Below are 25,554 nucleotides of genomic sequence, written 5' to 3'. Positions count from 1 at the left end.
AAACTGTATTTTTTTGTGAAGAATCAACAACAAGTGGGACACAATCATGAAGTGGAACGACATTTATTGGATATTTCAAACTTTTTTAACAAATCAAAAACTGAAAAATTGGGCGTGCAAAATTATTCAGCCCCTTAGCTAAAACGAGCTATCCATGTGTTGGCGTGGATATAATAGTTTGTGGAGATTAGAAAGAGGAAAGCAAGTTGTGTTATATAGAATGTACTTTATTCCGTCTTGAAAGGGGAAACCTCAATGCAAAGTCACGTGAATGGAGCTGATTTTAGCGATTGTGATTGCATTCACACATCACTTCAATGAACGATTGCAATGGCGCAACACGTTTCTTTTCCTACTTCCATAACACCCTCACAGTATCTCCTGCCCCTGTTACACTCTAGAGTTGCGTTCTACCATGTATGAGCAGTCAGCAACCATCTTACAAATGGGTGGGAGTTTAAGTTGTGGACACTGCGTTGACTCATTAGCCGAGACACGGCAGCAAATGGAGGTTGGCCAAAGAAACAAGCTGACAAGCCATAAGACATACGCTTCAAAGTCTGGAACATCACTCCATCAAGGCCAACCAATCAAACTTTCCCTCTTTGAAATGTAAAGATGTTGTTTTACCATTGGCAGTCTGCTGTCTATTGTGGTGTAAGTACAGACAATTGGAAAGCAGTAAATAAAAACAGCTAAATGAAATTTTATTGGTCACATAACCATATGTATTTGCTGTCTTGAATGGCTTCTCTTTTCCATGTTGTTACCTCCAGACATCTTCTTTAACTGTTGGAGGATGCCTGGTCCAGATCATTGTTGTGCTGTTTGCTCCCATTGCTGATAGACTACTTTGTTGAAAGAAACAATGCTTTGTTGAGGAGCTCAGTAACAGGGTGGAGTGGGCATATGGCAATATTGTTACCTTAGCTGCTTTTATTTACTGCTTTCCAATTGTGTGTACTTCAACCACAATAGATAGCAGACTGACAATGGTAAAACAACATCTTCATATTTCAAAGAGGGAAAGATTGATTGGTTGGCCTTGATGGAAAAGTTTGGGAGTAGAAGCTACTGTTACGGAACAATAGAAGGCAAAATAACAACACCGACAACAATTATAAAAAGACACTTCTAAAGATAATTTTGTTCAAGAAAAAAGGTTGTCGAAAAGGGCTTGTTGTTGCTTGATTATCTGTTCATGTTTTTGTGCTTGTCATTCTTATGGAAATCAAACGCCTGTGCTTTTCAAAGTCGATCCACCTTTGAAGACTGCCTCAATCTACCCCAGTCTGTCGGTTCCAACTGGCTTGAATATCGGTTCTACATTCGAAACAGCAGATACCTGTGGGCCGTATTTCTCATTAACAGTCAAATGCATTTCAATCAGGAAACACATTTGCACGTCGGACAGATGTTCTATTCATAATGCCTTATGTTGCAGGATTCATCTTTGTTTTAACACACACCTGCAGGGTTTGCAAATTAGATAGCCAACAAAGAAGGATGGGATGGAATGACAAAACAAATAAAAGTGATTCCACCCACCTTATGAAGGCTAATGCACCGTTTGAAAAGAGGGAGAGGTGGGGAACTGTATAATGAGAATGACTGGGAGAGGGGTCTTCATGTGTTTGTACATAATATCCTGGGGGTCTTGTTTAATGTGACCAGATGCAGATTCATAAATGCTTAGTTGCAGATGACAATGTTACATCTCAGATTAGTCATTCCATTGGTGGAAAGGGGTACAAGGGATTTTCAGCTTTAAAGCTGAATTTATTTTAAAAAGCCAATGACTCTGACAATTACTAATTCATTTGCCATGAAATCTATGACAATGCAATGATGAAGGTTATGACAAAATTGGGCTCACAGGCTCAGTCACCCACAGGCACAAACATTACCCCTATGACGCTCACCTATCATGTTCACTTGCTTAGGAGCCTTCTGTCAAAAAACCTGTGAAGTTGCTAATGGGGAGGTTCTTATAGAGAGATAGATACTTCTGGTGAATGTAAATTCATGGGACTATTTTAGCGAGAGCAGCAGACTCCTGGGAGAGACTGGGCAGCTTCCTTCAGCTTGTTGAAGCACTCTTCTTACTTTAGCTGTCAGAGTGAGTGTGTTTTTGCTGTGAAGAGATACATTGTGTGGCTAAAAGTATTTTGTAAGGTGTTCCAAGACGATGGCGCAGAGAACATGAAAGCCCTTTTACCAAATTCAGTTCGGACATTTGGAACAGTTAGCAGGATAAAGTCCAGCGAACGAAGAGAGTACCCACCACATTTCTGAACAATAGAAATGCACAAATAAAAAGGTAGTAAACCCAAAATGGCTTTGTAAATAAAAGTATACCAGTGACTGAGCCTACGAGTGACTAGAGAAAGCCAGCCAACCCTGGTATACAAAGTGCAGTCAGTGGTGCGTAAGTGTTTTGCAGTTTAAAATAAATCTCAAAGTGCCATGTTAAAGAGTGTCAATTGATCTCAAACACTGAGCGGAAGCATTCTTATATAAAATATCCCCATAGTTTAGTAAAGGCATACATGTAGCTGATACTAGCCTCCGTCTGGCTTCAAAAGAAAAAACGGCCTTATTCCTAAAATAAAATCCCAATTTCAGCTTACATTTTTTGTAAGTTGTTGATTATGCAATTTAAAAGAGAGGCTGTCATCAATTAAAATAACAATATGTTTTTATGAGGTTACAACCTCAATCTCCTTGCCCTGACAGGTAGTTGAAAGGTTCAGTGGTCTATTTCAAGGTATTAAGGTACTTTCTGTACATAGGTGAAAGGTTCAGTGGTCTATTTCAAGGTATTAACATACTTTCTGTACAGTATCAGCAATGGGTACATACAGAGTGCTTACTGTACTGTAGAAATGTACATGAAGTGCTTAAATACAGTTGAAGTCGGAAGTTTACATACACCTTAGCCAAATACATTTAAACTCTGTTTTTCACAATTCCTGATATTTAATCCAAGTAAAAATGTTTTAGGTCAGTTAGGATCACCACTTTATTTTAAGAATGTGAAATGTCAGAATAATAGTAGAGAGAATGATTTATTTTAGCTTTTATTTCTTTCATAGCATTCCCAGTGGGTCAGAAGTTTACATACATTCAAAAGTGTATTTAGTAGCATTGCTTTTAAATTGTTTAACTTGGGTCAAACGTTTTGCGTAGCCTTCCACAAGCTTCCCACAATAAGTTGGGTAAATTTTGGCCCATTCCTCCTGACAAAGCTGGTGTAACTAAGTGAGGTTTGTAGGCCTCCTTGCTCGCACACACTTTTTCAGTTCTGCCCACAAATGTTCTAAAGGATTGAGGTCAGGGCTTTGTGATGGCCACTCCAATACCTTGACTTTGTTGTCCTTAAGCTATTTTGCCACAACCTTGGAAGTTTGCTTGGGGTCATTGTCTATTTGGAAGACCCATTTGCGACCAAGCTTTACCTTCTTGACTGATGCCTCTATTTATCATATAATTTAAAAATATTATGCCTTTTTAAAAACTTTTTATTGAACAATATCTTTTTTTTTAATCAATTTGTATATTTGAGATTATCCACAATATTTGTTGATTTATTTGTTCTGTCTTTTCAGGTGGATCAAACTGAAATTGCAACCAACTTTCTAAGGCTTGTTTAACCCTCCTGTTGTGTTCGTTTCATGTTAATTAATTCTGTGTTCCCGGTCCAAAATGACCACCCCATTATAGCTGATTATAAATCCATAATAATCCATATATTATCACCTAATGTTGTGTTAGATCTTTTTATCAACTTAAGTTCTTGTGAACATTACAAGTTTTGAACTTCTATTTGCTCTTTATGGCCTGTATGCCTCATTGATCTGAGCTCATACAACTAGTTCTTGAAAAAAAAGCATAATATATTGATTATTTTGACTATAACAAATACTCAGATGAAACATATTGTGCTATTTATCACAGACTAATTTATGTCAAATTATAACAAGGAGTCTCTCCTCCTCACCAGTGTCATGATCAAAGATACGATCAAGAGCCTCACATAGAGTATATTGTTTGGTCATTGTGCTTGCTGCCAGAGAATGAATTGTGAGCAAGGCCTCAAAAAAGCTTTATATACACGAGAGCTGCAAGAAATGTTCTATATATTATTGAAACAATGTTTGTTTGTGAGAATGCCAACAGGTGTGGTTCCCGTGGGGGAAAGATTCTACTAGGGAAATCCCATGGGGGTTTTCATGGAAGCCAAGAAGGGGAGTGAGGTGTGTGTGTGTGTGTTCAAACACACATGCATGTGGGGGTCTGGGAGAGGAAGTGTGTCCATCTGATGATTGGGCATGTGCCTGAACTCAATTTTATACACTAATTGTAGTCTCACCCATTAATTTCTAATGATCGGTCATTTTTTACCAGGAACACCACAGGTGTACAAAAGTTAAATAAAACACCCAAAATGTAATGGAAATCATCTAAATGTATTTTGTGTGGACAAAGTCATGGAACCTTATGATAATCAGCTTAAATGAACTACATTTTTCAGAGAGAACTTGTAAATCGGTCAAATTAGACCAGAACACAGCCAAAGGGTTAAAGAATTACAACATTTCGAAGATAATTTTGTTTTCAAATAACTGAAAGTGAGCATTTGTAATCTGAATAAAGGGAAAAAAAACATTCTTTAACATGGGGTGAGGCATTCTTACTAATTTACTAGAGAACCATTTCGGATTTAAGTATAACTTTTGTATGACTGATGCCATTAGGGAGAGGTCTAATGCTTTAAAATGTAATAATGTCTGCCCTCCAAATTCATATTCATTATATAAATATTGCCACGTCCTGACCATAGAGAGCTGTTTATTCTCTATGTTGGTTGGGGTGTGATAGTGACTAGGGTGGGTCATCTAGGTGATTAATGGTTTATGTTGGCCTGGTATGGTTCCCAAACAGAGACAGATATTTATCGTTGTCTCTGATTGGGGATCATATTTAGGCAGCCATTTCCATTTTTTTTCCCGTTCCACATTTTTCATTGTGCTTGGTGGGATCTTGTCTATGTATAGTTGCCTAGTAGCACTCTTAGCATCACGTTTCGTTTGTGCTTTATTGTTTTGGTGAGTTTTGATTTATTCAAATATGTGGAACTCTACGCACGCTGCGCCTTGGTCCAATCATTATAGCGATCGTGACAAATATGCCCTTTTAATATTGTCTGGCTTGCCATTCCAAGTAAAATTTTATATTTTTTGTTCATATAATTTAAAAAGCAGGTCACTAGGTGTAGGCAAAACCATGAGCAAATAGGTGAACTGTGATGTGACTAAAGAGTTAATCAGGGTGATTTTTCCACAAATCCATGGTAGCAATATACTACCTATTTTTGCTAACTTTCTATCAAAATGTATTGGAATGAAAATGTATTTATTTTGGGATATTTATACCAAGTATGTCCATATCCCCGTCAGACCATTTTATTGGTAAACTACACGGTAATGAAAAAGTTGAATTTTTTTGTGATCCAATACGTAATACACTTAATTTGGTTTTAATCCAGAGAGGTTTCTAGATCCTCTATGAGGCTGTGGATGGATTCTAATTGTGGTTTTAAAAGAAAACATTAATCATCTGCGTACAATGACACCTTAGTTTTTAAGCCATGAATTCCAAATCCCTTAATATTATTGTTGGATCTCATTTTAACAACTAATATTTCGATGGCAATAATAAATAGATATGCCGATAGTGGACAACCTTCCTTTACTCCTCGACAGTTTAAAACTTTCTGAGATGTAGCCATTGTTTACTATTTTACACCTAGAGTTAGTATACATAACTTTATAAGAGATTCTCCAAACTTGAAATATTCCAGGTATTTATATATAAACTCCAGTCATACTTTATCAAAAGCCTTTTCAAAGTCTACTATGAAAACCAGGCTTAGTTTCCCTGATATGTCATGCTATACTATTGTTTCCAGTACTTTTTCTTTTTTTGTTTCCAGTTATATTATCTCCAATGTATCTTCCATGTAAAAAAAAAACCTGTCTGATTAGGATGAATAATATCTGGCAAAACCTTTTTTAACTTTTTCACGCGTACCAACCCACGGGTGTGATCATTCTACAGTGGTCCCTGTAGCATATGATCAAACCGGTGTGATTAGAACTGTCAAGAGTGTGCGCAACTGGTTACCGAAGTTAGGTGCAGGAGAGCAGAGATGAGTGAACAGGCACACTTTATTTGGCAGAAGGAAAGCAACTGCTTAATGACACTCCCGCCAAAGGCAAAAGCGAATAGAGCACTCGTCACACAAATAATGTACAGCATACAATACCACGGGTTCCAAACAAAGACCTGGCGAAAAACCAGCATGAAGCGTCACACATGACATGTGACGAATGATTACACACAGAGACATGGGGGGAACAGAGGACAATATACACATAGAGTGATGAGGGGATGTAAAACAGGTTTGCGGAAAATGAAGACAAAACAAATGGAAAATGAAAAGTGGCGCGGCGATGGCTAGAATACCGGTGACGTCGATCGCCGTGCGCCGCCCGAACAAGGAGAGGAGCCGACTTTGGAGAGAGTCGTGACAAGAACACTTATTTAGAATGGCTAGTTTCGAATGACGCAACAATCAGCATTTGAGCTGGCCACACTCTTTTCAGAAACATTTTGCACAAACACAGTCCTTACAAAGTTATGTCCAGAATGTGAGCAGTTCATTTTTGAATGCAATTTTCAGACATTCACAAAAGTATCTACAGCATAACACAATCATCCAAACCGGAAAAATGTAGGCTACATTTGTCCTAACGGGAACTGAGGAAAGATTGACGTAACATAAGTGGTCATATTTGTACAACTCTTGCTTACAAACTACAATATGAATTAGCTAATATAAATGACTATTTATGGTTAATCACATCACGGGTGAGCTCACCATTGATCTAAATAATTGAGTAAAACACTCTTGAAATCGAAAGTAATCCAATGACAGGTAGTTTCTGTGCACTACCATGCTGTTTTTTCACCATTGTTCACATCCCACCATTCATTTCCGGAAGTCCTCAAAAAATGAGTGAACCCTTACTCACCTCATTTTGTTATAACATCTTTGGTCCAACAGAAGATTACGTGAAACCCATAATGCATTGTCCAGTCGTGGCCAAAAGTTTTGAGAACAACACAAATATTAACTTTCACAAAGTTTGCTACTTCAGTGTCTTTAGATATTTTTGTCAGATGTTAATATGGAATACTGAAGTATAATTACAAGCATTTCATAAGTGTCAAAGGCTTTTATTCAAGACATTTGCAATCTGCCCTGGCCTCAATTCAAACTGTTCTTAGAAAATAAAAAGTTGTTAGAAAATCATTTGAAATTAAAGTTGAAACAGCCTATAAATAAAAACAGGATAAATTCCTTGGTTTGAGGGCAGAGCATGTTAAATGTACTGTTGCGTAACAATCACATTCTGGAATGGAGAGAACATTCTAACATCACGTGCATAAAAACATTCACTCTGGGGCAACCGTTAGAGATATTTGGAACTCACGCATGAAAGGCTTAATTATATGCGCAAAGCATTTAGCTAAATTTTTTGCATAAACAACACTGAAGTGTAAGAGGCCTCCAATTTTGTTAATGGCATGGATCTTTATATAAACCACTTGGATCTAGTTTCAGTAATACAGAAATCAGACATTCTTGTTACGTGTCCGATAATCTACCGTTTATATAGGAGTGTTTAAAACATACTAATAATGGTCCTCTGAGTATATAAAAAGAAGTTTGCTATACCTCCACTGGTATGCCATCCGGCCCTGGAGTTTTCCCAGACTTAAAGGCTTTAATTGCATCAAGAAGTTCGTCCTCTGTAATTTGGCCATCACATGACTCTTTCTGTACAGGTGATGCTTTTATATTATTAATTGGAAGAAAATCTATACAATTAGCTTCGGTTAGTGTAGATGGAGAAGACTGAAACAAAAACATTCTTAAAGTACTTTACTTCCTCTTTCAAAATGTTTTTCGGTGAATGATGAGTGACTCCATCATTTGTAACAAGTTTACGGTCCATAGAGGTATTTAAAACTGTATTAAAATCTCCTACCACAATAATAGAGTCTAGTGTTGCTTGTATAGAGTTGATCAATTAGTTTATATATTTTCAAAGAAGCTTGGATCATAATTATTTGGACTGTATAAGTTAATAAGCCATATCTGTTTATAGTCCAATAACATATTTAAAGTCATTCATCTACCTTGAGGATCTGTTTGGACAATTTGCACTTTTGGATCAAAATTACTGTAAATGAATATCATCACCCTTTTGAATTTCTTTGATCACGGGATAAATATATTTCGCCCTCCCTGTCCTGTTTCCTCAAAACTTAATATAAAATTGTTGAATGAGTTTCCTGTAAAGAATAGATATTATATTCCTTCTCTTTTAGCCAGGTAAATACTGATAGTCTTTTCTTATTATCTGCTAAGCCATTACAATAACTGGCTATACTTATTTCACCAATTACCATAATGAGACAAAAGTTTAAATTCTATTTATCATAATATATGTTTGTAACATTAAAAAGTAACATGATGATTGAGTGTCTATATAGCTGTACCATGATATTTGCATTGCTACTAAGTAAACCTCCAACTGGTCCCCACTATTTCACCCGCTAAAACCCCTCCTCATCCTGAGTTGGGTTTTCATCCCAATGCCCGGCAGACCACCCCCGACCCCCCCCCGGATCCCATGGCCCTGGAGAGACAGGGACACATCCTTTGAAAAGAGCACACAGTGGCACCCACAGAACAGAAACGGATCAATCACCAAATGATTTCCTTCGCCCTCACCTCGATCTGTAATATATATAACCATTCAAAAATATATATTACAAAAATCCTGTTAATCTTATTTTCCATACTTAGCAATTCATATTTGTAGTAATGTAGGCAGTTTATGCTAATTATTTTTACCTTTCACCATTCTCTCCATTACCAAAATGACATTATAGCAAGGAATTATTATTTTAGCAAACAATAATTGTGATTCATCCTACAGTGGTTCCTTCTTTAAAAGTTGCGTCACACCTTACGGGCTGCTGCAGTATTCTGTGGCATGTTATCTATTTGTCAGCCATTTTTTCTGTTAATGCAAGTTATTGCTAGTTTGACCACCAGAGGGCATCTTTGAGAAGCATTTGATAGTCTTCTGTATTGGCATTACCAGAGAATTTTAAAACTTTTTTGTAATAACATAGTATGATTTTATTTTAAGAAATGTGGCTTAATTAATTTGTTCTTAACTGACTTGACTAATCAATTAAAGGTTACACTAAGAGCATAACATTTCTGCACCCTAATTTTCAAATTCTTGTCAACCAATACCCAAACAGAGATAAAAAATCTAATTGACTAATCAAGACCAGTCCCTATGCTTGTCTCAGAGCAGGGCGAAACAGTGCTAAAATAGTTGTAGGCTTTGCTTCTAACTTCAATATGCTCTTTAAATAAATGAGACCTACACCATTTTTAAAAGTATATCAACATTTCTTTTTTCAATGATGTGACTCTCCTCCCGGATTTGAGGACTCTATATTAATATCTAAGGGGCATTTCCGTTTGGATCTGTGAGACTATCTAAGGGGCTTTCATATAATTATAAATTAATTAATAATAATCACTTTGTTTAAAAAGAAAACAAGATTTTGGATATTTCGTTTTCATTTAACCTAGAGTGAGCAAGAAAAAGGCAATTCTTGAACATGGGGTGAGACAATCTCACTAATCTTTAAATAAAGCCAGTTTGTTATTTAGAATGATTTATTTCTGGAGAAACCTAAAAGCTGGCGAGACATTCATTAACGTCATCTTCACAGACGAATCAACCGTTGCTCAAAATTGCTACATAAAAAAGGAATAAGCTCAAGAAGATTAACGAAGGCATAAAGATGTTGATGAATAAATGCTGTTTTGAGTTAGAAATGTAACACCTTATAGTACTTAAGCATCGAATACATTGCAAGGTGAGGGATTTTCACAACAGTCGTTGCAACAACAACAATTGTTGCTCTACATAAAGATGGCCTGAGCTTTAAGAAGATTGCCAAGACCCTGAAACTGAGCTGCAGCACGGTGGCCAAGACCATATAGCGGTTTAACTGGATATGTTCCACTCAGAACAGGCCTCGCCATGGTCGACCAAAGAAGTTGAGTGCACGTGCTCAGCGTCATATCCAGAGGTTGTCTTTGGGAAATATACGTATGAGTGCTGCCAGCATTGCTGCAGAGGTTGAAGGGGTGGGGGGGTCAGCCTGTCAGTGCTCAGACCATATGCCCTACACTGCATCAAATTGGTCTGCATGGCTGTTGTCCTAGAAGGAAGCATTTTCTAAAGATGATGCACAAGAAAGCCCGCAAACAGTTTGCTGAAGACAAGCAGACTAAGGACATGGATTACTGGAACCATGTCCTGTGGTCTGATGAGACGAAGAAACTTATTTGGTTCAGATGGTGTCAAGTGTGTGTGGCGGCAACCAGGTGAGGAGTACCAAGACAAGTGTGTCTTGCCTACAGTCAAGCATGGTGGTGGGAGTGTCATGGTCTGGGGCTGCATGAGTGCTAACGGCACTGGGGAGCTACAGTTCATTGAGGGAACCATGAATGCCAACATGTACTGTGACATACTGAAGGAGAGCATGATCCCCTCGCTTCGGAGACTGGGCCGCAGGGCAGTATTCCAACATGATAACGACCCCAAACACACCTCCAAGACGACCACTGCTTGCTAAAGAAGCTGAGGGTAAAGGTGATGGACTGGCCAAGCATGTCTCCAGACCTAAACCCTATTGAGCATCTGTGGGGCATCCTCAAACGGAAGCTCTGTGATGTCATCATGGAGGAGTGGAAGAGGACTCCATTGGCAACCTGTGAAGCTCTGGTGAACTCCATGCACAAGAGGGTTAAGGCAGTGCTGGAAAATGATGGTGGCCACACAAATATTGACACTTTGGGCCCAATTTGGACATTTTCACTTAGGGGTGTACTCACTTTTGTTGCCAGCGGTTTAGACATGAATGGCTGTGTGAGTTATTTTGAGGGGACAGCAAATTTACACTGTTATACAAGCTGAACACACACTACTTTACATAGTAGCAAAGTGTAATTTATTCAGTGTTGTCACATGAAAATATATACTCAAATATTTACAAAAATGTAAGGGGTGTACTCACTTTTGTGATATACTGTATATAGATACATAGAGATATCAAATATCATCTATATGTATCTATCTACAGTATATATCTATCTTTATCGCTTTACCTCTTTATCTTTATCTATGAGATAAAGATATATATATATATATATATATATATATATCTTTATCTATCTATCTATATATATACAGTGCCTTGCAAAAGTATTCACCCCCCTTGGAATTTTTTCCTATTTTGTTGCATTACATCCTGCAATTTAAATGTATTTTTATTTGGATTTCATGTAATGGACATAGACAATATAGCCCAAATTGAAATGAAATGTGAAATGGAAAAAAATAACTTGCTTAAAAAAATTCAAAACAATTCAAAACGGAAAAGTGGTGGGTGGGTATGTATCCACACCCTTTGCTATGAAGCCCCTAAATAAGATCTGGTGCAACCAATTACCTTCAGAAGTCACATAATAGGTAAACAAGGTCCACCTGTGTGCAATCTAAGTGTCACATGATCTGTCAAATGATCTCAGTATATATATATATATGCCTGTTTTGAAATGCCCCAGAGTCTGCAACATCAATAAGCAAGGGGCACTATGCAAGCGGCAACATGAAGACCAAGGAGCTCTCTGAACAGGTCAGGGACAAAGTTGTGGAGAAGTACAGATCAGGGTTGGGTCATAAAAAATATCAGAAACATTGAACATCCCACGGAGCACCATTAAATCCATTATTAAAAAATGGAAAGAATATGACACCACAACAAACCTGCCAAAAGAGGGCCGCCCACCAAACTCACAGACCAGGCAAGGAGGGCATTATTCAGAGAGGCAACAAAGAGACCAACGATAACCCTGAAGGAGCTGCAAAGCTCCACATAGCAAATTTAAGTATCTTTCCATAGGACCACTTTAAGCCATATACTCCACAGAGCTGGGCATTACAGAAGAGTTTCTAGAAAAAAATCCATTGCTTAAAGAAAGAAATAAGCAAACACGTTTGGCGTTTGCTGTGGAGCGGAGATTGGAGTATCTGTCCATAGGACCACTTTAAGCCGTACACTCCACAGAGCTGGGCTTTACTTTAAGAGTGGCCAGAAAAAAAAGAAATTGCTTAAAGAAAAAAAAAAAAGCTACCCAAACATATGGAAAAATGTACTCTGGTTAGATGAGATGAAAATGTAACTTTTTGCCTAAAAACGTTATGTCTTACGCAACCCCACTACCTCTCATCACCCTGAGAACACCATCCCAAGCATGGTGGTGGCAGCATCATGCTGTGGGGATGCTTTTCATTGGCAGGGACTGTGAAACTGGTCAGAATTGAAGGAATGATGGAGGGCACTAAAATACAGGGAAATCCTTGAGGGAAACCTGCTTCATTCTTCAAGAGATTTGAGATTTGTTCACCTTCCAACAGGATGCTGACCCTAAGCATACTGCTGAAGCAACACTCGAGTGATTTAAGGGGGAACATTTAATGTCTTGGAATGGCCTAGTCAAAGCCCAGACCTCAATCCAATTGAGAATCTGTGGTATGGCTTAAAGATTGCTGTACACCAGTGGATCCCATCCAACTTGAAGGAGCTGGAGCAGTTTTGCATTGAAGAATGGGCAAAACTGCCAGTGGCTACATGTGCCAAGCTTGTAGAGACATACCCCAAGAAACTTGCAGCTGTAATTGCTGCAAAAGGTGTCTCTACAAAGTATTGAATTTGGGGGTGGGGTGAATAATTATGCACGCTCAAGTTATTTATTTTTGTCTCATTTCCTGTTTGTTTCACAATAAAAAACATTTTGTATCTTCAAAGTGGTAGGCTTGTTGTGTAAATCAAATTATACAACCCCCCCCAAAATACACTAGAATTCCAGGATGTAAGGCAACAAAATAGGAATAATACCAAGGGGGTGAATACTTTTGCAAGCCACTGTGTATATATATAATGTAATATTTTTTTTCAGAACATTAACCATGTGTACAGATAGATACAAATGATTTGTTGCAAGTTGGTAGGGGGGGTTTCACACCTAGCTCGACTATTAGACAAATCTTTAGTAAAGGTTGAATATTCTATTGCTCAGCTAATAGCCCATCCTGCTACGATTGTGAAAAGCGAATAAATGTAAAAGAATCCAATTGATAAAGTTTTTTTAGCCACAATTGGCCCGATCCCCAGTTAATAGATTTGGGCACAGTCGATAGTGTGCTGGACTTCGGGCTAGAATGTTGAGGGTTTGAAACATGCTCCCTGCTTGTTTCATTGCATTATTATGGTAGTCTCAGAGCAAATAGCCTGGATTGTTACTCCCATCTCGTTCCTTGCTCTCTTACACACATTGTTCTTCGCCTGAGTGGCTCGCTGGTGGGCGTGCTGGCAGGATGTACAGTGTTTTATTCTGTATATATGATATTGGATATGAATGAAAAAAACTTTGACCGATTTTTGTAATTTAATTTAATGACAAAAATATGCACAATCGTTTGTCTCTACATTCACTAACACACTCCTATCAATTGTTAACTTTTTTGCTTGACTCGTTATGACATTATAATTAATTACATTTGCTTCCACCGTAATGTTTTGTCAGCCATCAAATTTGTCATTGGAACTACTCGATATGATTGGTCATATAAAAACCTTGGGACCCAAAAGCATAATGAGTGCTCTAACTCCCTCTTGTGGTGGTCTGGAGCAATGAAGCCGTGATTCTGGGTACCTCTAAGTGCCGTGGTGTAAGCTCTCATCTTTTAAAGGAGGAACCACTGTATATTGTCCCTAACATTTTTACTCCGTCGCAACAGTTGTGGTACACACACACACACGCACACGCACACGCACACACACACACACACAAAGACACTCAAGACCTTTCCCCCACAACAACTATAGACTCAGATTCTCAACAGTTGCACCATCCCAGAGCCCAACTCAAGAAAGGTCTTGTTTAACGAATGCATATACAGTTGCAGCAGTATGAGAAGGCCTGCAAACTGAGCAAAAAAATGGGCAGAAATGGGGAGATTTGATTAACCATTGTCACGTCCTAGGTGATGGAGGTCAGATATACCCACTTCCCCTGAAACACCCACACATGGTCCCCCGTTTTGACCATATTCCCCAGCATCTCCGTGCAGTTATACTTTTGATCTTGTGCCACCAGGGCCACAATAAGATGCCCCCTCTCTGAATGTCCAAGTGTGACCATCTCCCCATGGGTTACTGCAGCTAGTGTTGCCAGCACTGCCACTGCTTGGGGGCACCCCAACGGAATCCCCACCGGCTAGGTATAAGGTCGTCAAGGTTCTCATTAGCAGCTTTGAGAATTTCCTCGTATATTATGCTCTCCCATCAGGGGGCTCTGGCTTTGCAGGGCCAACCCTGCCAGGCAGGTTCAGAATCTTGAGGGGGCGGTGCTGCTCTAGAAGGTCTCTGACCGCATTTTGGCTGCATTCAGGCCCATTACAGCAGGCCCATAAAACAGATAGGGACTTCTCATTAGCGTCTGGGTCGTTCAGGTGGGTGTCTAGGGTATAGGGTGGTGGACCGTTCCATCAATATAGGATCATAAATAAATAAATTAGATGTATATATATATTTTGTAATGTTCCCCATGATACAGTAGGACAGTAAATAAATTAGATGTATAATTTATTTTAAAATGCAGTCCCATCATGATAGGAGAATAAATAAACAAGTATGCATGTATAACATGTATAATTCATCATAAAATGAATATTCCTCATCTGCACCAAATTGAGAGCTCTCTCACAACCCCTGCTCACATTTCCTTTCTTACTCACTTAATGCCACCCTTTCCCAAACACCAAAAAACACACATCACCCCATCCATCTCAATACATCCACACATACCCACATACTGTGCCTTCTGTCTGTTGTTTTTATCTCCACCATTGTTGATTTAGTGCTTTAGTGTTGCAATTAGTTATATTTGAAGATAGATAGAAAAGCTATAGTATTGTGTGTTTCATTATTTGCCTCCTCTATGAGAACTTTGTAATTTTTAGAATAGCCATGGAGTAGTCTTTGAGTCTCTTAACAATTGGTTATCAATATACAGTTTATCGACTATGAGAGCTATGCGTTTCCCTTTCATTCTATTTTCCTTGAAAATTGGATACAGAACTTCCTTCGGGAACTGGTCATTCATGCCTATTTTCATGCCAGCAAGTCTTTTACCCAGGCTTTTAACCATTATTTTATCTTTAAAGAAAGCAAATTTGGCAACTATTGGGCGTCCATACCTTTGCCCTCTCTGTCTGAAGCGGTGTATATGTTTGTGTTGGATTTTGTCGATAGCTTCACATGGGATCTGAAGCGCTGTAAGGAGGAACTCGAATGACAGATTTAAGAACATTTCTCCTTATTTCTCTTGGATACCTGTAAGTACCAGATTCTCTCTCATGGATCTAGTCTGTATGTCAAGTAAGGCTTCTCTCAGAACGATGTTCTCCTTTTTAAGTTCATTAACTTCTGTTTCAATATTATTGACTGTCCCTTTCAGCTTGTTTGTGTCTTTCGCAGCTTTTTCGTCACTCATCTCGAGGCTTGCTTTGCCTTTACCTGTTTAATATCCTTACTTACTAGTTCAAGTATGCCCAGTTTGTCATTTATTGATTGAACAGATCGGTTTCGACCTTTACTATTCCCGGTGACGAAAATATTAAATTGTCTGTGTCTGTAGAAGAGTCACATTTTTGTTTTGCGATAGGTTGTTTGTTTTTGTAGTATTTGTTGATACATTTCTCTAGTTTTATGATTTGTTTTGTGTTGTTATCCAGATTTAAGGTTTTTACCCACCAGATTATGAAGTGCTAATATTTAGTCTAATTTACCGATCTAATTTACCGATCTAATTTACCGATATTGAATATCTACATTGCTACATTGCTACATATCTACATATCTACATTGCTGTGTTCCGTCCTCCATCTTGGTTTCTCTGGCACTAATTAAATCATGTCTTTGCTTCATTAATGATTAACTAACAATCTGTTCCAAAATGAAAATTGAGCGCATATCAGCCAAAATAAGATTTTCAGTAACCATCGGATCGCCACACCTACTTGCTTGCTTCAACAAACCTTAGCTAGTGCCCAAGAAATGGCCACTTCCCTCCCGGTGAATGGTGTATAGCACATCAGGTGTGCACCGTATCATCCATCAACCAATGGGTTTGAAGAAAAGCTTGTACAAACCAGGAGTTGGAAATGATTTAGCAATTGTTTAGTTCTGAACAAATCCACACAGCCTGGTACTGAACCAGGATCTGTAGTTGCGCAGCTAGCAGTGCGATTCAGTGCCATTGACCCTTGCGCCACTCAGGAGGCCTTTTTTCCTTTTTTAACTTCTTGATGCACCCATCATCCCGTTAGCGGGATCATTTTCGTCAACCACCGCTGAATAGCAGAGCGCCAAATTCTAATTAAATTACTAAAAATATTACATTTTCATGAAATCACAAGTGCAATATAGCAAAACACAGCTTCTCTTGATTTCAATAAATCTTTTCGGCGAAAGCATACAAAGCGTTTATGTAAGGACATCTCTCTCAGGAGACAAAATATTACAAACAGCTAGCAGCCAAGTAGGTCACGAAAGTCAGAAAAGCAATAAATTAAATCACTTACCTTTGATGATCTTTGGATGTTTGCACTCACAAGACTTACACAATAAATGTTCCTTTGGTTCCATAAATACCTCCATTTGGTTGGCGCGTTATGTTCAGAAATCCACAGGCTCGAGCGGTCATGACATTGCAGACGAAAATTCCAAATAGTATCGTTCGTAATGTTCGTAGAAACATTTGAAATGTTTTTTATAATCAATCCTCAGGTTGTTTTTACAATATATAATCGATAATATATCAACCTGGAATGTAGCTTCTTCAATAGGAGAGAGAGAAAAAATGGCTGCTCCAAGCTGTTGCGCATACAAAACGCTGCTGGCACCCAGCCATACAATGACGCGATGCGATCTTTCTCGCTAATTTTTCTAAATAAAAGCCTGAAACTATGTGTAATGACTGTTCACGCCATGGGGAAGCCATAGGAGAAGGAATCCGGGAGATATCCCTTAAAATGGAGTGAAGGCAGGTTATGGGGGGGCTAGGGTCAGTTTGTTATATCTACTTCTCCTGTCCTATTCGGTGTCCTGTGTGAATCTAAGTGTGCGTTCTCTAATTCTCTCCTTCTCTCTTTCTTTCTCTCTCTCGGAGGACCTGAGCCCTAGGACCATGCCCCAGGATTACCTGACATGATGACTCCTTGCTGTCCCCAGTCCACCTGGCCATGCTGCTGCTCCAGTTTCAACTGTTCTGCCTTATTATTATTCGACCATGCTGGTCATTTATGAACATTTGAACATCTTGGCCATGTTCTGTTATAATCTCCACCCGGCACAGCCAGAAGAGGACTGGCCACCCCACATAGCCTGGTTCCTCTCTAGGTTTCTTCCTAGGTTTTGGCCTTTCTGGGGAGTTTTTCCTAGCCACCGTGCTTCTACACCTGCATTGCTTGCTGTTTGGGGTTTTAGGCTGGGTTTCTGTACAGCACTTTGAGATATCAGCTGATGTACGAAGGGCTATATTAGCTATATGAGGGCTATTCTGTTGAATCTGACAATTAATCTTAATGGTTGTACAGTCGTCTCAAATAAAACTGTGAAGGACCTCGGCGTTACTCTGGACCCTGATCTCTCTTTTGAAGAACATATCAAGACCATTTCGAGGACAGCTTTTTCCATCTACGTAACATTGCAAAAATCTGAAACTTTCTGTCCAAAAATGATGCAGAAAAATTAATCCATGCTTTTGTCACTTCTAGGTTAGACTACTGCAATGCTCTATTTTCCGGCTACCCGGATAAAGTACTAAATAAACTTCAGTTAGTGCTAAATACGGCTGCTAGAATCCTGACTAGAACCAAAAAATGTGATCATATTACTCCAGTGCTAGCCTCTCTACACTGGCTTCCTGTCAAAGCAAGGGCTGATTTCAAGGTTTTACTGCTAACCTACAAAGCATTACATGGGCTTGCTCCTACCTATCTCTCTGATTTGGTCCTGCCGTACATACCTACACGTACGCTACGGTCACAAGACGCAGGCCTCCTAATTGCCCCTAGAATTTCTAAGCAAACAGCTGGAGGCAGGGCTTTCTCCTATAGAGCTCCATTTTTATGGAACGGTCTGCCTACCCATGTCAGAGACGCAAACTCGGTCTCAACCTTTAAGTCTTTATTGAAGACTCATCTCTTCAGTGGGTCATATGATTGAGTGTAGTCTGGCCCAGGAGTGGGAAGGTGAACGGAAAGGCTCTGGAGCAACGAACCGCCCTTGCTGTCTCTGCCTGGCCGGTTCCCCTCTTTCCACTGGGATTCTCTGCCTCTAACCCTATTACAGGGGCTGAGTCACTGGCTTGCTGGGGCTCTCTCATGCCGTCCCTGGAGGGGGTGCGTCACCTGAGTGGGTTGATTCACTGTTGTGGTCATCCTGTCTGGGTTGGCGCCCCCCCCCCCCCCCCCCCCCCCTTGGGTTGTGCCGTGGCGGAGATCTTTGTGGGCTATACTCAGCCTTGTCTCAGGATGGTAAGTTGGTGGTTGAAGATATCCCTCTAGTGGTGTGGGGGCTATGCTTTGGCAAAGTGGGTGGGGTTATATCCTTCCTGTTTGGCCCTGTCCGGGGGTGTCCTCGGATGGGGCCACAGTGTCTCCTGACCCCTCCTGTCTCAGCCTCCAGTATTTATGCTGCAGTAGTTTATGTGTCGGGGGGCTGGGGTCAGTTTGTTATATCTGGAGTACTTCTCCTGTCCTATTCGGTGTCCTGTGTGAATCTAAGTGTGCGTTCTCTAATTCTCTCCTTCTCTCTTTCTTTCTCTCTCTCGGAGGACCTGAGCCCTAGGACCATGCCCCAGGACTACCTGACATGATGACTCCTTGCTGTCCCCAGTCCACCTGGCCATGCTGCTGCTCCAGTTTCAACTTCCACCTGACTGTGCTGCTGCTCCAGTTTCAACTGTTCTGCCTTATTATTATTCGACCATGCTGGTCATTTATGAACATTTGAACATCTTGGCCATGTTCTGTTATAATCTCCACCCGGCACAGCCAGAAGAGGACTGGCCACCCCACATAGCCTGGTTCCTCTCTAGGTTTCTTCCTAGGTTTTGGCCTTTCTAGGGAGTTTTTCCTAGCCACCGTGCTTCTACACCTGCATTGCTTGCTGTTTGGGGTTTTAGGCTGGGTTTCTGTACAGCACTTTGAGATATCAGCTGATGTACGAAGGGCTATATAAATACATTTGATTTGATTTGATTTGCTATATAAATACATTTGATTTGATTTGATTTTGGAACACGGAGCTTTCAAAATAGAAGCCACTTCCGGGTTGGATTTTCCTCAGGTTTTCGCCTGCAATATCAGTTCTGTTATACTCACAGACAATATTTTGACAGTTTTGGAAACTGTGTGTTTTCTATCCTAATCTGACAATTATATGCATATTCTAGATTCTGGGCCCGAGAAATAGGCAGTTTAATTTGGGTACGTTTTTCATCCAAACATCAAAATACTGCCCCCTACACTCAAGAGGTTTAACCTGTGAAATCAAGTTTTTTACATTTAGCTAATTAAATTACCTCATCAGTCATTGCAGAAAGAGCTGGCAAGCTAGTTGTTTTCAAGCATGATGCACAGACAAAGACTATGGAGCAAGATGCAATTGACATTTTGCAGGTGGGGAAAGAGCGAGAGATGGTTGAGGGGGAGGCTTGAAATGCTGGGCATCTTTTTATGACATGCATTATATGAATTAGGTCCTCAGAATTGTACCTAGGAGGAGCGGCTTCTATGGAGTAACTTTGAATGTGCTTGAACTAGCTAGCTAACAAGCTTGTGTTTGTAGGGCTGTACCAGAATTAAAAACCCATCTTACATTTTTGAAATTAATAAATCCAACGTGAAATGTGATAACTAGGCCTATAGTATTCTTAACTTGCATTGAAAAAGTTAATCCATTCTTCTCTAGCTCAACGCTGCTTGAGGAAGACTCTAGTAGTCGAAACGCATTGCAGTTGTGCATCCTGATGTACTACGCTGACTGCTCCTATATGTATTCTTTTGTAAATATATTCTGTTAATAGTTCACTAAAGTCAATTGCAATCTACTGGCTCCCTACTCAACTTCTTTCTCAGATTACATGACATTAGGGGCCTTCCCACTGCCCTCATCTCATCCTAGCTAATTAAAAATCTCTCTCCCTATCTTCTGAATCAAGTGCCAATGTAACGTCAGTATAGTCAGTAGCCTATGCTTCGGAGCACAGACAAAGATTTTAGCTTGCAGGCAGACACTGGAATATGTTTCTGAGGGACAGAGTGAAGGCTTTGCATAGGAGCTTTGTTGCATTTTGTTGTGGGACTGGAAAAAAATGCCTGGAATGTAAAATAACTGGTTATTAACTGGTTCCCATGTTTTTAAAATAACGCTTCTGTTCAGGAACAGTATGGATCACTTTTGTTCCAGGTTATGTTTCTGTTCGTTGAAAAATGTCAATTTTTTCAGGTTTTCAGTTCTGTTCCCTGAACTGGTTCCAAGCCCTGGTACAGACCATGAAACATGCATTGAAAGCGTCTCAGGGTCAAGGGATAGTGCACCAACGCTTGAACAGCGTTCTTCTATCCTACATGGATTTTGTACTGTAGATATGTGGTAGTGGTAGAGTAGGGGCCTGAGGGCACACAGTGTGTTGTGAAATCTGTGAATGTGTTGTAATTTTTTTTAAATTGTATAAACTCCTTTATTTTGCTGCACCCCAGGAAGAGTAGCTGGGGAGCCATAATAAATACAAATACAAATACAAGAACATTCCTCATTACACATGAAGAGAGATCTACACGCAAGCTTTGACCTTCTCAAACCTCCGAACGCAAGAGACATTACGCCGTCAATAGGAGAGTCAAGTCAAATATTGTGAACTGAGAGCAAAGGACAGCCCTTTCAACCCAAGAGAAACTGTCTTAGCCAGGAACTACCTCAACGGACCAAAGTGGGTTGCTGCTACAGACATTGCTCAGACTGTGTCCTACACTGTTAAGACGGCATAGAATGTCATCTGAAAAAGGCACACAGATCACACAGTAACACAGACCGTTACTGTTGAGTAAAACCACACCGAAAGAACCGCCAGTCCTGTCTGGTCCAGAACTGTTACTGGGTGACACCTTGACCCAGCAGTGGTCACATAGGGACTCACAGGCACGTTCTCAGGACACTGAATCAGCCGTACCCACTCAAGGATGTGACGAGACTGTGACACAGGCTACTCACAGGCTACAATGCCTACACCACAGTCTAAAGACATTGTTATTGAGAGCCACGTTGACCACCGTTACCCTATGAGAGATAGACGGGCACCAAGATACTTGCTTGTAAGTTTGTTCATAATTGTGGTTCATAATGGGGACAATTTGAGTAGGTTGGGAGGAGATGTGTATTGGGGTTGTGCCGAAGAGCATCATGGGAGTGTGTGTTGAGATGATTGCATTCTAGATACATGGTCTACCATCTCATCAATATTGAATTGTTATAAAGATGTGGTCATGAAACCCATGAGACATAAAACCCTACAGTGTTTATTTCTACTGCATAGTGGACCACCACAGATATTCAGGTGGTCAGGAACACATTCACATAGACAGAGAGCTAGGAGAAATATGCTAATACTCCATCAAAACACCCTTGCAAGCAGTAAGAGAATGTCTGACGTGATTGGAGTGGCCAACAAGATGGTCCCCGTGTCCCAAGCTAACCCTCCTCCCCCGTGTTTGTCTGCCCTCTGCCCAATGCATTATGGGGCATGTGTTTGTGTTTGTGCTTCTTTCCACACCGCCCGCCACCGTCACCCAAACCAGCTGCCTCTCATCAATATTAACTGGCTACTGTGACAGTAGGGCTCTCCTTGTGGCAGTCAGCGCCCCCCCGAGGACCCCTACGAGCCTCGTGGCCTCTTCTCCTCGCCACGCGCTGTCATCACTTATTCATCGAACACCTGTTTCCATTCCCCCACCCTCGGTAACAGGGGAGCCTGTGGCTAGTGGCTTATGTCTGGCTTTCCACTTTTCTAAATTGCTTCCTTGTGTTTTATTTTACCCCCCACCCCTCCCTTTGCTGCTGAATGCGCATGCAAAGTGAAACAAGAGACACATTTAGGTGGGCCCACGCAAATGCCCAATTGGAAATCAGTAAGGCTAATGCTGCGTGCTAAAGGCAGACCCATCGCTCAAGCTCTTCCCGGTCTGTTATGGCGAGGGGGGGGGGGGGGGTAGTCTTCTCTCACATTTCCATCCTGAGGAGAATTGATTCCTACAGCTTTGCCATGCCAATAGAGTGTGTTACTCTTGGGAGGCTTTGTTCTTTCACCACTATTGGTGTATTGGGGAGAGTCCTGTCCTCAACCCTGCATTGTTGCAGTTCATTCCTATCAAACGAGCTACGCTTACGATCGGTATCAGATTCACCTTAATACCCAAATTGATTCGAGCACAAACGGCATCACTATTGCTCCAGTGCTGCTGCTACTGCCTGCTAGGTATATATTTTATTTCAGGCAAACTCAAGTCTACCCAAACAGAAAGAGCTAGAGCTGAATCAAACATTTGTTTTTATACAGCAGTTGACTTGCCGCGAGGGAAAAATGCGCCATTGTTTTTCATGACAAAATGATGAGGCCCCTCTCTGGCAGTATACACAACAACAGCTAGTCAGTTAGCGCTCTTGTTTCTGTCTCTCCCCGTGCCAAGGCTTGGGGAGAGGATTCCTTTTGGATGAGACACAAAAATAAAAAGAATGCACGATGAGGAAGAATGGACCTGTCAAACGTAATGGATCCTTGAATAGTATTTCAGTTTTATTAGTCAAACTTAATAGCTTTGAAGGAGCTGTGAGGGACGCAAAAGGCCTTTGTTCAAAATTCCTAACTTATGGCAAATGGTTTTAGTAATCAAATAATACCTTCTGAGAATTGCATTTTTGTACAGAGGAGGCCTATTTTTCACTATTCGGAAGGAATCTCTTTTGGTAGTAATTTCGTATAAATGAGTAGTGGCAGGTTGAGCACAAGAAAGAAAGAAAGAAAGAAAGAAAGAAAGAGAAGTGCACACAATGGCCACACACACAGGAAGAATCAAATAGCAAACACTAACATTGATTTTCACTGGCTGAAACCATGACATCAAACACATGATCTCTTTCATTGTGCTCCCAGACAAATATGTTAATTATTCTTTGAATGGGAAGTGCTGCAATTAATAGAATTCACATTTCGACAGTGTTTGTCAAAACCCAGCCTTGGACCCTCCAAAAGACATTGTTAATAAATATTGGAGATGTTGGGTTAGCATGTGCAATGTTAGGGGTATAATTCTGCAGTAGAAATAGGATAAAGACCGTGTTTGATTGTTCAAATAGATAGACCAATGGATGAGTTTTGTGTGAGATATGGGGCGCCGCACTCACGTTGGATATCGATGGTGACAATGGCATCTTTCCCATTGGGCAAGGCCTTGTTTGAGGCCCGACAGGTGATTTGTTGGCCTGTCTCGATGTTGGAGGCAGAGAGGTAGAGTGAGCTGACTGTACTCTCCCTTCGCTCATCCCGCAACAGTGTCTGAGGAAACAATGCAAGAACAGAGATCGCTAGTATCATTACAACATGTCTTATTTAAATTACATTTACATTGTGTTCATTTAGCATCTTTATCCAGAGTGATGAGAGCAACTAAAGTAAATAAGGCAAGCACATATCACTGCCATTGCAAATTATACAGTAGGTGGGTGGCAATCGATTTACAGTACATCATGCAATATATACAAACTGTATGACCTCATGAATCTCAAGTATGGCTTACCCTTAATTACATAGTAATAATGTGGTAGTAACATATTTGTAATGACATATTATAGAGTTTAGTGGTACATTTCTTGAAGATTTCTGATGTCATACTGGACAGATGGAATCAGTTGTCTCTCTATCGTTTGCCTCAATTTGCATGCCTTGATATGCCAAGCCAAGTCATGATCTGACTCAAAGTATGTTTTTCCAAAACCCAGCTTCATCCTTGGATGAAGATGAAACATATTGGTTCTCTGTCTCCAAAGTTATTTATCCTGATGAGTCTAAAATGGAGCTGTTAACAGATTCAGATGAATCAAAAAGATTTGACGTCCTAACAGTGTGACGTGTAATCAATATGATGCAAACATTATCAAACGTGACACATTTCAAATGTTCTATACAGATGCTGATACTAAGTACTAACAAAGTAGCTATACACTATCCGTGTCAGTTATTAACCATCAAGATCCCAATAGAATTATTTTCCCAAAATAGTCCTCTCATTTTTCAAAACGCCCAAAAACATTTCTCAAGCTTTGAGACATTTATTTAATCAGGAAAGAGAGCGCTGATATAGAAATACATATGTCTAAGTGGCATGCCTGTGTCTAAATCATGGTCTTACAATGAGTGAAGGGAGCGCCCTCCAGTCAGTTTGTGGTTAGACTCACCCCAGAAAGAGCAAGATCACACTGCAAGATTAAACGCGCCTCTCACTTTCTCCGTTTCCTACTCAGGACTGAGAACGTGAACAAATTGCCCATGAACACATCCATAATGTAGAGTGTTGGAATGCTTTCTCTTTTTTTGTCATGTTTAAAGAAAAACGTGAGTGCTCCATCTTGCCCCGTGAATCAAATAAATAATCTCAGCTGCCATTAAATTGACAGAGTGAGGCTTTTTTCAGGACACTTCGAGGAAAGGATGAGGAAGAGTGGGAAGGATTCCTCCAAGTGAGGGAAGAGCGAGCACACCTCTTATCAAGGTCCAAAAGACACATTTCAGGTGCATAATGAATTTATTTATGTAAACTTAATTTCAGTGAATGCACCTTTAAACTTTTTAGTGCATCATATCCTAATTCCTGTCTTGTATAGAGTTATAATAACAGTTTTATTAGTATGTATTGAATTTGTCCGTTAATAAATACAGTACCTACAGTACATGTATGTGGCGACTAGGTTTGGATCTCTTGGCGTAACAGCTATGGTGTCGGGTTGACATTCACTGGAGTTCTGGTCAGTGCAAACCCCTGAATTCTATATATTGGTGTCAGAAGTGGGATGATGTTACTGTGATACCATCAAAGTCTGGGTATGAGTGACTGCATATAGAAAAGTGATGGGCACTCTTTCCGTAGGAAGGGGACATTGTAGCAACCTTGATAAGTCCGTTTGAATCTCTTGGTGTAATGG

General features: G+C 40.1%; 1 protein-coding gene across 1 annotated transcript in view; it reads right to left on the bottom strand.

The window, feature by feature from the left end:
* LOC109891838 (kin of IRRE-like protein 3) overlaps positions 1 to 25,554 on the bottom strand; it is a 305,246-nt gene that overhangs the window by 82,940 nt on the left and 196,752 nt on the right. The window contains exon 5 of the mRNA XM_031826835.1: positions 23,761 to 23,911. Coding sequence (XP_031682695.1) covers positions 23,761 to 23,911 — 151 coding nt within the window. The remainder of the gene's footprint in view (positions 1 to 23,760; positions 23,912 to 25,554) is intronic.

Source organism: Oncorhynchus kisutch, linkage group LG6, assembly GCF_002021735.2.
Source record: "Oncorhynchus kisutch isolate 150728-3 linkage group LG6, Okis_V2, whole genome shotgun sequence".
Classification (NCBI taxonomy): Eukaryota; Metazoa; Chordata; class Actinopteri; order Salmoniformes; family Salmonidae; genus Oncorhynchus; species Oncorhynchus kisutch.
This window is presented reverse-complemented; position numbering and strand designations above follow the sequence as displayed.